This window comes from Prionailurus bengalensis, chromosome D3 (assembly GCF_016509475.1).
Source record: "Prionailurus bengalensis isolate Pbe53 chromosome D3, Fcat_Pben_1.1_paternal_pri, whole genome shotgun sequence".
NCBI lineage: Eukaryota > Metazoa > Chordata > Mammalia > Carnivora > Felidae > Prionailurus > Prionailurus bengalensis.
Genome location: NC_057356.1, coordinates 40,890,968 through 40,906,028, shown reverse-complemented (window position 1 = coordinate 40,906,028; position 15,061 = coordinate 40,890,968). Strand labels below are relative to the sequence as shown.

The 15,061-nt window shown below is 38.7% G+C and overlaps 1 protein-coding gene across 3 annotated transcripts in view; it reads right to left on the bottom strand.

Moving 5' to 3' along the window:
- The window catches only part of LPIN2 (lipin 2), an 85,552-nt gene that overhangs the window by 19,411 nt on the left and 51,080 nt on the right, over window positions 1–15,061 (bottom strand). For all 3 annotated transcript variants that reach the window (XM_043558405.1, XM_043558403.1, XM_043558404.1), the window contains exons 3-7: window positions 13,932–14,027; window positions 10,557–10,858; window positions 3,828–3,935; window positions 3,072–3,198; window positions 1,891–2,236 (exon numbers count right to left, since the gene is read on the bottom strand). In XM_043558405.1, the coding sequence (XP_043414340.1) occupies window positions 1,891–2,236; window positions 3,072–3,198; window positions 3,828–3,935; window positions 10,557–10,858; window positions 13,932–14,027 (979 nt within the window). The remainder of the gene's footprint in view (window positions 1–1,890; window positions 2,237–3,071; window positions 3,199–3,827; window positions 3,936–10,556; window positions 10,859–13,931; window positions 14,028–15,061) is intronic.

Genomic DNA, 15,061 nt, shown 5'->3' with positions numbered 1-15,061 from the left:
GGGGCAGAGACAGAGGGAGAGATAGAGAATCCCAGGTAGGCTGCGTGCTGCCTGTGCAGAGCCTGATGCAGGGCTCAGACCAACGAACTGTTGAGATCATGACCTGAGCCAAATCCAAGAGCTGGACACTTAACCGACTGAAGATTTAAAATGAATATTCAGCTCACATTACATTTCTATTGGGAACTGTTGTTCTAGAGTTAACTTCCAGTTTAAGGAAATATGGGGATGTCACCTTGAAAAAAACTAACGAATATAATCAAAACATGAGAAAGCATACAAAATAACTGGCCAGACTCTTGAAAAGGTCAGTATCATGGTTGCAGAGGGGAAAAAAGGAGTGAGGGAACATGTGTGGATGGCACCATTCTAATTAAAAAAGGTTAATAACAAAAAACAAATGCAACATGTAAACCTTGATGAGATCTTGGTTTAGAAGAAAAATAGCTAAAAAGCTTTTCTTGGTACATTTGGGGAAACATGAATATCAATTCTTCAAGATGACAATTGTCCTGTGGTTATGCAGAGAGTGTTCTTATTCTTTGAAGATGTGTCCTACAGTATTAAAGGTGAAATCTCAAAATGCTTTTGAATATTTTCAAATGGTTTAAACAATAAAAAACTGTTATCTGTGTGAGTGGAGAGACAGAGAAAGTGAGGAAGGAAGCAAAGATGCATACAACTACATAATAAAAAATGAGGGGTGGGGGTGGAGAATGAACCCAACTGAATGGTGGAAAGCGCTCAGTGTCCCGATCTCTATCTAGTCACTTCCTATATTATGTGCTAGGAATAGGGTCATTATTTCCTCCAGTCACTATGTGCTAGCAATAGGGGTTGTTATTTTCTAGTGTAATACAAAACATTCACCCTGAAAACTAGATTTTCCTCCCTAACATTTCTTAAAGCAGAATACATGGCCTCTGGTTGCAAAAGTGCTGAGCTCTGAAAAAAGAAGGTCACAAGTTAAGCAGGATCATTACCTGGATGATCATATTTGGCCACAAATACCCCTGATAGTCAAATTCTTTTATTTTAAACAAGTTATTTCTGAATGACTCTGAAGGTTCATACCTGTAGTACTTTCTAAGTCAGTTTGTGATTATTTAACTTTTCGTGTTCAAATTTTTAAAAAAGTGAATACGGTATTTGCTATTATGTGACAGTGGGTATTTTCAATTTTTAAGTAAGGCTTTACTTCCATAAAAATAGGGCCAAGGCCAGTGTTCAGACAATGAGTATGTTCTGGCTCTTACTGTACTAAGTATCAATGGACAACTTTATATTTTAAATAGTAAGAATATTCTGATTTATTAAACTTGTTTTCCAAAAGTGAGACACAGCTGTTGAGCAGCCAAGAGCTGGACCCCATCTTTTAACTATTTTAGAGGAAAAAAATCAATGAAAAAAAGAGAACACTAATAATTAGCATACATTTATTTATATCCCATGTTACTAGAAAAAAGGACTTAATCTGGCCTCAACTAACCAGATGCTTTAGGTAAAAACATTTTTCTCTCATCCAATTATTTCTTTTTCAACATGTAATTTTTTAGGATTTCACTTCACTCTATTGACGTTTAGTCAGTAAAGTGGTTAATTTTATGCATTAACTAATTTGAACATGCTCATTAATTTTTTCAATAACTGCTTCCCAAGGGCACACTGAGCAGCAGCAGTCGGGGGAGAACAGGGAGGAAGTCAGAATCCTGCTCCAGTGGCATCTGGAGTGCAGCGGAGAAGCCCTATTAAATAAGTGATCCTAACTGTACGACAAGTTCTGATCAGGGAGTAGAAATACAAAGGCAGCCATCGAGTATCATTTGAAACACTGAAATAATTTATCATCTAAATTTGCAGTACCTGACACCAAATTAAACAAATGATTACCTTTCTTCTTTGATGGTGAGTCTACTTTAGCTGCAGGTTTTGATTCTGAGGTAGCCTCCACTAATGATGGATTAGGAAGGTGGTCTGCATCTAACATAGATGAAATCTGAGGAGGCTCCAGGGGAGGTTCGAGAAGTTCTGCAGCAGAAGTTGCACTGCTCATCTGCTTACACGGGGCTCTGGGTTTGGGTTTCACTATGGTACAGACCGTTTCTCCCATGGAAGCATCTTTTTCAACTTCACTTATGAGGTTCTCCTCACTGGGAATTACCCGAAAGTGGGTATTTTCTGATGGTGTAATTGTAGCTGTCCTAGGATGATGATCAGATCTCTCTCTTTTGCTGACCTAAAAAAAGGTGAATTGTTTAAAAATTAAACTATTTTCAAAGGTATTTGTTATAATCTATTTCTTAATCTGGATGCAGGTAAACGTATTCATTTTATTCATAACATTCAGTAAGTATATTACTTTATGTGTGTGACATATTTCATAATTAAGAAGCTGGAAAAATAACTGCATTTTGTTCAATATCATGATATTTACAAGAGATCTATTTGTAACTGTTGTACTATGAAGAGTTAAGCACCAGAGAAGACTAAGGAATTACGACAATTTTTAGATGCCAAGAGGAAGAATGTTCCTTTCAGGGAGAAAACTTGAGTGCTACATGAAAGGTTAGCCCTGCTTGAACTACCTCAAGGCTCTGTTGAAATAGCATAAAAGTGGGTAGTCAAGTATCAATGCAAATTACACATATAAGCAAATGTATACTTTTTATAAACTTACAGGGACTAAACATTTTCTCTCTCAAGTAATGTATCTTTCCAATTCTTTCATTATGAGCTGGCAAAAAGTTTTCATAATCAATTTCCTATTTAAAACTTCAGTGTGGAAATCCTAGTTTCCTTTAGGTACCTTTGAGATTTTCCTTATTAAAATGTTAATTAGCAATCAACATTACTAACTAGAAACACACAATATAATCCTGGAATCCCTCTGCTGCAAACAGTTATGAAAAATGTTAACTTTGGATTTCTTTTCTGTGACCACACGAGGGCACTACCATCATTTATATTCACGGGCACTGGCTCAGAAATCACCACTCCTCCTTTACTCAAAGACAGAGACACCTCACAGGTTTTTAACTGGACGTACTCCACAGGCAAGTGAACATCAGTACCTTGGTGGACTCTGGGAACCCTCCCCACGTCCACTCCATGTGGGACTCCGATCTGAGCAGGCTCTCGGCAGGTTTCACCTCCAGCTCTGAATCACTCTTAGGACACACTGCTGTTGGGGAATAGGGGCTGTAAACAAGGGACAAAAAAATGTGATGCCTTTGAAGTCAGAAACTTCAGTCTTGCTGAGCTCGACACATTAAAGGAAATATAAGCTTGAATATACCAACTTTATCCAGCCAGTATAAAGACTCCTATTGAAGGGAATATAAATTATTTCTTCCATTTGAGTTCTTTAATAATAATAAAAACAACATCAACCAGGATCTAATGAGGACTTGCTGGGTTCTCTATAAACACTTTATATACATTATCCTTACTGATTCTCACAAGAAACCAATGACAAAGATAATTTTACAGGAGATGAAATGTACAGAAAAGATGGGTTAAATGAACAAAATCAATACATGAGAGAAACTGGATTTAAACACAGAACAAAGTGTGACTGCGCCTTTCTTCACATTATCCGTCTAGAGTTAATAGTTGACACAGTAAGATCAGAATTTAAGAATTGTAGAGGGCTAAATTCTATGCAGATTATACAGATCTACACTAACTAACATTGTGAGGGTTAAATCATATCAAATTTAGGAACAAAATAATTGAGAGAAATAGGAAATATCATTACTGTCAAATAACAGAAAACCTATTTAATATATATTTTCTTAAACAAATGGAGAAATTTTAAAAATACTTACTTGTCTAAAGGGGACCAGTCTCCATCAGATAAGGGGTAATGGTCCCCAGAATGGAAGAGCAAAGGCTCCTTAAATTCATCTTCCTTTAAGGAAGCATTTGAAGATCCTCTGTGAAGGAAAAAAACAAAATCAGGAATGATGACACTGTCAGCTTAAAAATATCTCCAAATCTACGGACACATTGTCTAAATGATGCAAATGAAGAAGACCAAATGATTAATAACTAATCCCCTTAGAAGAAAAATATGAAGGAGAAGGGGGATTCACTGATGCCACCATGCCACCCACCATACACTACTGCCATCACTATTTAAATACGGAATAAACAGAGGAAGGACAGAAAAGAATGTGTTTAAAAATGATGTGATTGGGGGCACCAAGGTGGCTCAGCTGGCTAAGCGTCCAACTCTTGATTTCGGTTCAGGTCATGATCTCACAGTTGGTGAGTTTGAGTTTGAGGTCAGGCTCTGCGCTGACAGTGTGGAGCCTGCCTGGGATTCATTCTCTCTCTCTCTGTCCCTCCCCTGCTTGCTCGTTTTTTCTCTCTCAATAAATTAAAACTGTGAAAATGATGTGATTAACAATTCCCAGGGTACCTGGGTGTCTCAGTTGGTTGAGCGTCTGACTTAGGCTCAGGTCATGATCTTAGAGTTTGGTAAGTTCAAGCCCCACACATTGGGCTCACTGCTGTCAGTGCAGAGCCTGCTTTGGATCCTCTGCCCCTCCCCCACTCATGCTCCCTCTCAAAAACCTAAACATTAAAAAAAAATTTTTCCTTTTATAGCCCTTCAGGGTAATTGATTCAAAGGCTTCAAGAGGAAAACGAAGGCTTTATGTATATTTCATTTAATCCTTACAAATCTGAAGATACCTTAGTTTTTTTAAGTGTTTCTTGTGTGTGTGTGTGTGTGTGTGTGTGTGTGTGTGTGTGTGGGGAGGGGGGGGAGGGAACGGAGGGGAGGGAGGGAGGGAGAGAGAGAGAAAGAGAGAACAAGTGAAAGAGGGGCAGAGAGAGAGGGAGACACAGAATCTGAAGCAGGTTCCAGGCTCTGAGCTGTCAGCACAGAGCCTGATGTGAGGTTTGAACTCACGAACCCTGAGATCAATGACCTGAACTGAAGTCAGAGGTTTAACCGACTGAGCCACCCAGGCACCCCCAGAATATCTTATTTTAGATATCAAATAAATCAAGAATCCAGAGAAGTTTAGTAATTTGCCCAGAGTCACAGAGCTAGTAAGTAGCTGTATTCAAAACAAATCCTTGTTCTTTCACTATATTCTTCTGTGTATTAAAGAAAATATAAGACTATGAGCTAAAAACAAGTTATGGTTCAAAAATTCAAAAATATTCTAAAAAACTCTAAAAAACATGCAGAACTTATTTTTCTTTTTGTTTGGACCAAGAATTAACTGAGAACTTTCTCCTTATTTAGAATCTACATGACGTGCGGATATGAGGATGATGATACAATAACATAAAAAATGTTTAAGATTCATACACAGACCTTAGAACTATAGGAAGATGAGGGGTGCCTTGGTGTCTCAGCTGGTGAAGCGTCTGACTCTTGATTTCAGCTCAGGTCATGAGTTCATGTTTTGTGAGTTTGAGCCCCCCCATCAGGCTCTGTGCTAACACCACACAGCCTGCTTGGGATTCTCACTCTCCCTCTCTCTCCCCCTCCCCCTTGCACATGTCCCCATATTCTCTATCTTTATAGGAGGATGAACTAATGCCAATAGGGTTTTAATTAATTTACCCTTTGGTTTTTCTTGAATCTGCATAGTTAATGTAACTAACTTGCCATATAACCTTGAAAACATCCCTCAGAAGCACTGTGGGCTCCAGTTTTTCATATTTAGTTGGAAATTTATTACTTGTCCTATATCAGAGTTTATATGAGATTTACGCAGTGTATTATGCTGAGAGCTCTGAGAAGTATAAAGAAAAACTATACTTTCCAGTTTGAGAGCTTCTTATAAAAAATTCTACATTCTACCAGGATATTCTACATAAAATGAGAATATCTGTGTTTACTTAATATGGCAGACTAAAAATAAAGATAAAAATCACTTTAATTTTTAAAGTTACCTTTCTTCCTTTATATCTTTAACATGCTCTGCTTTACTACCTCTGCCATGCAATAGTTTTTCCATGTAGTTGTATCTTCTAATTTAAGGTTTTCCCAACTCTAATATTTCTCTCAGAAGAATTAAACTCTGGTATAATACCTCATTTCAAGGGGAGAAAAACCTATACTTGAAAAAGGCAGATATCTAGCTAAAAACATTCTACTTCTCAAAAAATGAACATCAGGGGGCGCCTGGGTGGCGCAGTCGGTTAAGCGTCCGACTTCAGCCAGGTCACGATCTCGCGGTCCGTGAGTTCGAGCCCCGCGTCGGGCTCTGGGCTGATGGCTCAGAGCCTGGAGCCTGTTTCCGATTCTGTGTCTCCCTCTCTCTCTGCCCCTCCCCCGTTCATGCTCTGTCTCTCTCTGTCCCAAAAATAAATAAACGTTGAAAAAAAAAAATTAAAAAAAAAAAAAAAATGAACATCAGGAGGGTGGTTTTTTTTTCAGTTTTGTTTTTTTTTTTTTTTTTTGAGAGAGTGCAAGTGGGGGAGAGGGGCAGCAGGAAAGACAGAGAGAATCCCAATCAGGCTCTGTGTTCTCAGCACAGAGCTCGACGCAGAGCTCAATCTCATGAACCATGAGATCATGACCTGAGCCAAACGTTTAAATGAGCCATCCCAGTGCCCCTTAAAAAATGAACATCAAATGGTAACAAAAAGGGAAAATGTGATGCTTATGAATCAGATGTTTATTTGACAAATTTAAAAGGAGAGTAAGTAGAGTTTGACGCATCACTATCCATATGGTTTGAAAGTGGTTTGAAAAGAACAATGTAAAAGCCACAGAAACTTACTTATTTGGCATATATTTCACTGTAGTATAAAAGCTAAGTCAAGAAGAGCTCAGAAAACAATCTGGTATTAGTAAAATATTGCTGAGAGAAACAAAGATCAAGATAAGCACCATTAAGAACTTATACCCCAGGGAAGACATGAAATGGTCTTCTCTGGGCATATCCTGACAAAAATTAGGCCCGTTAGTTTAGACGATTATTTTAGGTGATGAGAAAGGTTGCTGATGTTGAGGTTCCCTTTGGTCCCATGATCCATTAAATAAAATAAGGCTTTGGGGCGCCTGGGTGGCGCAGTCGGTTAAGCGTCCGACTTCAGCCAGGTCAGGATCTCGCGGTCTGTGAGTTCGAGCCCCGCGTCAGGCTCTGGGTTGATGGCTCAGAGCCTGGAGCCTGTTTCCGATTCTGTGTCTCCCTCTCTCTCTGCCCCTCCCCCGCTCATGCTCTGTCTCTCTCTGTCCCCCAAAAAATAAATAAATGTTGAAAAAAAAATTAAAAAAATAAATAAATAAATAAATAAATAAAATAAGGCTTCTAAAAACTTGCTAATAAGCACTTTTCAAAATGGCACCTGTGCCTAAGAACATTCAACAAGCTAGGTAGACCATGACAGAGGAACTTAAATTCATGATATGAGGGTAAAAGGGAGTGTAGATACTGGAATGTGAAGACAACAGTACAAACACTGACTACATCCGTGTCAAAATATAGGACAATTACATACATTAACACTGAACAGCAGAGAATTCGCAGTAGGGTAAACAGTTTAACCCTGAGTCAGGGTTGGGGGATGTGGGAGGTCCAGTTGCTGGAGTTCATACTAAGTGTGTATAAGAGAACACTTCAGCCTTCACAGATGTATCTCAACATGGCTTCAAATTCAATACCATTTCATAAACGAATTATCCTTCCTATTCAAAAGCCAACAGAGGTTACATGATGTATATACAACTGACAAAAATCACTCAATTGCATACTTGCATATTTAAATTCTATAAATACAACTATATGTAAATTATTATCTCAGTTTTTTAAAAGCAGGGGAAAAAAATCAATAGAAAGTTAAAATAAATGGCCTGCTTTATTTAAGTGGGATAAATTAGAGGGACTAAATGAGTCTTTGTCTATTTAACTGGGGGTATTATGTAAGAGATAAATAGGGTTGCTAACCACCATGACCAAAGATTACTAACTCGGTAAACAATATGTTTATCCTCAGCCTTAGCACAGTACTGGTCAATAAATTTCAGTGTGGCTAATGATCTCATTTTGCTTTTGGGTATGGGACATTTCCGATAAAAGATAACCTCATAATAGGATTGAAAAGAGCCCTGCAATGTTTCTCTGTCTACTGTGTCAGAAATCAAAGGGAGGAAAGGCAGGGAGCAGGCTGTAAGATTCCAGTCATCAGAGAACATGGAGGGTTTTCTGGAAGCCAGTTATTGATCAGGAGATGAAGTCCGCAGCCTCAGGGTAATGGAGGCTGTTTATAAAAAGTCTTAGGCTCCCTCTACTTAGCTCCCAGATACAACTTGCAAACAAGTCTGCTTTGGTGGATTAAAAGAAGAGATTCCTTTCTGATGGTGCAGTCTTAAGCCTCCATTTTTAATAGTGCTGGGTATTTTAAGTATTTCACCAGTGGCATATTTTGTACATTTGCACCCATGATTGTGCTACAGCACCATCCAATCCGAAAAGACTCTTCCCTCCAAAAGATTACTTATCCTAGGTACAACATTTTTAATACATATACACACTAACACATCCTTCCATCCTCTGGAAGGACAAACAAGGCTTCCATGCTACATACAAGTCCATGTTGAGTAAGGGAGAGGCTCACTAGGTACAATTTACACAAAGCTCTCTGTAGTTTAAAGCTCTCCAATTTTCACTTAATGTGTTTCTCCTAGCTATGCAACAGCAACTTGGTTTAAGGGTGGTTTCATCTTTCACCTGCTTCATTCATGGAGCCTCAATTAACCTTAATTCTATTATTCATGAAATTCTTGAAAAGTAAAGAGAACGCTATTTAAGTAGGACACTATTTATCAAAATAAAATAAAAACCACTTTTAGGTATTTCTCTGGAAACAGAATTTCTTTCCTAAGTGGTAGGGGCCTGAGGAGGGGAAGATACTTGAAAGCTGCAAATGTCCCAACCCTATCTGATTTCTAGGTTGCACAACTGCAAAAGCAGTTGACTTCCTATTCTTTTTCTCTGATTGTTTAATATGCTGCTAATACTTCTGATCCCAAGTATCTTTCTCCAAATTATTTTAGAATCTACTGAGTTGGAAGGGGCCTTGCAAACCACATAGTTCAATTCTCTTATTTCACAGATTAAAAAACAAAGGTCCAGAGTAATCAAGTGGCTGCTATTCCACAATCAAAAACAGAAGAGGCCCAGTCTTCTACCTTTTAGCTCAGTGCTTATTTCAGTATACACCTGACCTGAATTCTCAAGACTGTTACATTTTGTCCTTTTTTTTTTTTTAAGTCCTAATTTCTGTTGGCTGCATAATTAAGCAGATCCTTTTTTAAAGGAGATTTTAGGAAAGAGTTCCTCCACATGGCAGTATCTATGATCCACGTAATCCAGAGAAAAAGCAAACCACCAAACTCTTGAAAATTATCATAAGCCACTACTGCACAAGCATTCTGACATGCCTGCTTACCAAGCAAGCAAGATTCTGGCTCAGAGAGAAAGAACTAACAACCATGAACTGTTGACCAAATCAGTATTCTGACAGATTTGGCTGAAGCAGGCAGTTGTTCACACAATCTAGAAAGTAAGGCATGCACTAATATATCTGCAATGCATTCACTTTCAACATTAATTCTGTAAATTAATTCCTTTAGAATAATGATTCTTATACATTTATCAGGTAACTCTGCATATGTGTTAGAAATGTTTTAACTTCCTAAACTGAAGCTGCAGGTTGTTCAAGAGTTCTAAACTTTGCTCAATTGTGTTATGATAAAGGACACGAATAAACTTTAAGGGCAAAAGTGTTACTTCAGTGTCCTTTCTGGTGGATCTTGGAAAAACTGTAGGTAGAACTTCAGGGTCACTGTGGGCAACAACTTCTTGTCCAATGCTCATCAGTAAAGTAAACCACCCCATGACCCACATATGGTCCTCTTCCAATGCCACAGCAGTCACTGAGTGAACAGGTGGAAGATAACCTTTTACAAATTGAACTCTTAAACAAAAAAATACATGTTCTACCCCCCCTAACCTTCCAAACCCAGTGCTGACCTAAAAATTGGCATATTTGAGCTCTTCTACTGAGCTGGTAAGTAAGTGGTCAAAGATTTCTCACTTGAAAAAAAAAACACCACCACACACACAAAAATCCTCCTTTCCTTTTCAATTTACTGGGAATGTTTTGATGATAAACTCAAAATAAAAACTCTAAACTTCTCAGAAACAGGTGAGATACCAAGACTACTAAGTAGGGATATACACCAGATGTGGCCTCAGGGCCAAGTCACTAATTCAGACCTTCTTTGTAACTTACAATTTATTTGGCTTTTGGAAACCTACTGATGGAAAGACACACACTGCCAGTCTGCTTCAAGTGGTATGTCAATACCACAGCAGGACGTCTGATGGCAAATTTTATAGAATAGCAGAAAGGAAAAAAAAAAAAAAAATGCCTCTTACACTGATTCCACAATAAATTGTCATGGGGAAAAACAAGTGCAAAACTCACACTGCAGATCCATGAAAGAAACAACAACAACTCACTGTACCTGAGCTCTGCCCATAGTGTGTGTGGATGCCTGGCAACCACACTAAGAGCCCTACCTTGCTGACTGGGCCCCCTTGTCATCGTCAGAGCTCATTTCCACATCCACGGTATCTTCTGCAGCAGGAGAAGCGGTCTGGTCTTCCTTCTTACTGTCCTGTTTGCATTTCTTTCTCCTTCGTTTTTTCTTTTTCACAGAACTTGAAGTGAAAACTGTTTCCGTTTCCAACATGTGGGAGATGTCTGAACTCTGAGATGGTCTTTCATTTCCACCAGATTTCATCAAAGGAGTATCGATATCTTTAAAGAACTGATCTTCAGTAGGAATTGGTGAGGTGGCAAGGTAGGCAGGAAGCTTTTCCTTAAAGAGAACATGGAGAAAGAAAAGTCCCTGACAAAGTGGACAGTGAATCAAAACAATAATGAACTCTTTGCATATCTAAATTCACAGTGGTAGGAAGAATACATAGTCCTTAAAGGTAAGAATGTCACACTGAACTATGTTACTGCCCACTCTATTCTGAATAGGTCTTTACCCTGGTACACACAGATAATTCATCTGGTCCATGTAACTGAAAATATTTGAAGGAACCAATATACCAAATCAGCACACACACACAAAAACTGTAATTAAAGCACAGCCAGTTAAATTTTCTATAAAGGGAAGTTCAAAGCAGCAACACCAGCATTCCAAGGAGGCAATATGAAGCACTCTGTCAAAAACTTACAAAGAACAGTAACAGGATAAAGCGGAAGGCAGGGATCAGGAACACCCCATCAGACAGGGGGCAGTAGGACAGGTAAGTGAAGTGAGGATCTCCGGTAAATTGTGTTTGCTAAATTAAATGAGGGTGAAAAGGTGATTAAAATACACAATACCCTGTTACAAATGAAGTTGGCAGATTTTAAAACTGTAACGTTATTTAAAACATCCTTTCAGGAATTCAAAAGAAGAAAATAAGGCCCAACAGTTAGAAATAAACTCGTAATTTAGTATCAAATAAATGACCAAAGTCTGGTGTTCAGAAGATTAACTTCGTAGTTACTGGCTTCACCCCTTTGTATCATGGGGGAAATGGAAGGTAGGTAACATATAAATTAACTTCAAGTAACTTAGAATACTCAAGTTTTTACATAATAGTCCTGAAAATGAGTGAATTTCCATAATTGTTCTAAATCAAGCTTTTGAATTTGGCTTTGATAGACATATTACCCCAGAGCCAAAATTCTGTTTATCCAGCACTGTGATGACAGGATATTATTCCACATGCCCCCAGGGCACCCAAGTTACAGGCTATGGTCTCTGACTTCCAGGGCCTTTTAATTCAATGGTCTTTTTTATTAATTGTATAAATAAAGTTTACTGGTACTTTAAAAAAAATTTTTCAATTTGAGAGAGACAGAAAGATAGAGAGAGAGAGAGAGTTCATGCACGAGTAGGGGAGAGGGGCAGAGAAAGAGACAGAATCTTAAGCAGGCTCCGTGCTGAGTGGAGGGGGCTTGATCCCACAACCCTGAGATCGTGACCTCAGCTGAAATCAAGAGTCAGATGCTGAACCAACTGAGCCATCCAGGTGCCCCAAAGTTTACTGGTACTTCTTAAAAGCTATTTTGTCTCTGGTGGTGTTTCCTAGTTCTATTATAGCACTATGTGTATTGTGTTGGGGGTGATGAAATAACCTAAATCTCTATCAGTACAAGAATGGTTAAATTGTGGTGTATCCATACTATGGATGATTGTGCAGCTATTAATAGGACAGGGTTAGATACAGAACTACCAGCTTGAAAAGGATGATGATATACAGTTCAGATGAGCAAAGTCTGAGAGAAACAAGTATGTAAATAAATGGCAGCCAGATGGGTATTGGTAATGCTTATCCCTTTTATAACTGTAAACTCCTGGAGAGTGGGGGCATATTTTACTCATAGTATGTGGCATAGAGTAGTAATGTTGGATGAATTAATATTTAAAAAAAAAATTCACAGAGAAGCATACGAAAGAAAATCTGAATAATTTGGTGATACATGGGATAGGCAAAAGGGGCTGGAAAGCTGACACTCTCCAAGTTAACCTTACTAAGCATAGTTGTAAGTGGAATCATCAGAAATGACCACGAGAACCACGTAACAAATGATAGATAACCCAGCCCTCTCGCTCACTGATTTACACAAAGCCTAATCAACCAATGTCCTGAAATATACATGATTTTAAGGAACACAGCAAAAATATTTTATTCTTGGGGCACCTGGGTGGCTCAGTTGGTTAAGCGTCCAACTCTTGATTTTGGCTCAGGTCATGACCTCATGGTTTGTGAGATTGAGCCCTGCATCAGCTCTGCACTGGCAGCGTGGGGCCTGCTTAGGATTCTCCCTCTCCCTCTCTCTGCCCCTCCCCTGCATCCATGTGTGTGCTTTCTCTCTCAAATAAATAAAAGTTAAAAAAATATATATTTTATTCTTGTGGTAACTCATTTATTGTATCATTCTGCCTCTTGCTTCTGTCTCTGATGAGGAAAAACTTTGATAAGGCCAAGCAAACACAAACAAGGTAATATAAAAACAAGTAATTAATAGGTACTAAAAAAAGAAAAGACTGCTCTGGACTGTTTTCATAACCATACTTTGCACTGCTGCTTTACATACTGGTATCTAAATTGTTGGTTTCTCTCTAAACTAAAAATGATAAACAATCTCATTCTATTTTTTGGTGACTTTTCTTCTTTGAAAACCCCAAAAAAGTAGTCCTGTATCCTTAATAACTTGAAGGTTATCAGTTTTGCTGAGATTTTATTCTTTATGATGAAAGCTAGAAGATGCCTCTTCTAAGATCCATCAAAAACAGTTTACCACCATCAGTGGATACATGGGGTGAAGGGGTGGGGAGGAACAAACTGTTCTCTCTTACTTAAAGAAGCCAAACATGCAATAATGGTTTAAAAAGATACAGGCCAATTAATTTAAATCTCTGGAGACCATAATAAACTCATTCACAAGCCTATTCAAGATTAGCGATCCAATGTCCCTAACCAAAACGGTTAAACATGTTTTCCAAGTTTAAAGGTCACACATGTACAAACACACACACAGCCTGCAGAGAGATATGCATATGCCTTCATTACTTAGGTGGAACTAACTTCCAGTCAAGGCGTAAACTGTAACATACTAAATAAGAAAGCTCATTAAAGACAGAGAAAAAGAGCAAGTGCAAGGGCCTTCTATATGCTCTCGGTATTCTGACACTTGGTGCTGAGAAAAGTGCCTCACTCACTCTAGCTCCTTTCTGACAGCTTAGTTCTTCAACCTAAAACTAAAGCTTGTTTAACCTGCAACAATCACCTCTATAACTAACCATGAAAACTGAATATTTCTGTCTGGGGACAGATCCTGGAGCCTGAATACAATGTGTAAAGTAAATGTGACCCACTAGAACTTACATACTCCTCTTCAGTCTCCTCCACAAAGAAAGCTTCCCCATTGTCACCCAATTTCATGTGAAGATCCACTGCATCGCCATTGATTTCTATATCAATCTAAGAAGAGAAAGTATGATTTAGTATTAAATCTTTCATTCATGCTAAACGAAGCCTAAATTCTGGGTTCTCAAGCCAAACTTAGTATTGAGGTTCCTGGAGTGATAGTCTCTGAGAAACACTGCTACCTGCCCCACCAACCTGCCTTAAAAAACCAAACAGATCTGGGAAGGAAGGGGATAGGTAACCAGGGATTGAAAGAAAATATTGTATCATTTTTAGAACATAAAATCTTGTACTTAATTTCCCAAATGGCATAAAATAGAGAAATGTTATGGTCAACAAGCAATTGAGCACTTCCAGAGTTACACCACAGACAGGCCTCAGCTGGCACGCTTCAGACAACCACAAATTTCAGTTAATGCAATATGTTACCTGCAACTCCAGAGAGCACAGGCTTCACTGCCAGCTCTCTGTCTACAGATCACTACATAAAAACAGATGCCCAGCATGACTGGTAACCCATCGCATCACTTTTTCAAAAAGTGCACTAGTGACTAGCGCACCAAATCTATTATTACTCAGTTCAGGCACAGACAGCAAAGCTTGTAGTGGTAGTTGTCTTCTTGTTTCCCACTGATAAACCCATGTGACATTTTATAAAAATGGGTAATTAAGAGGAAACTGGCCAAGATCAAAATGCCACAAACTAAAAGTAACATTACTGGAAGTAAACTTCAAACTGCATGTCAACAGTTACAGAAGAAATAGCTGACTGCGGGAATGGGGACCCTGCTGCCACCTGAAAGGCTCAACATGTGCAGCCAGAGGCACCTGGTGAAGGCAGGCTCATCCACACAGAGGAGCAGAGTGGCTGTGACAAAAAGGATGAAGATGGCCCAGAGGAAGTGACATGGGCAAAAAATGTCCACACTGAAGGAACTCTGACATACTTCATGACATTGAATGTTTCAGAGCTGAAAACCTGAAAGGTGATCCAAATTCAGAAAAGCATACGAAAATTTGCCAAGACGAGAGATGCTTGTTCGATATCCTAAGTTTTACATCAAGAAGGCAAGCACTGTTCAAACCAA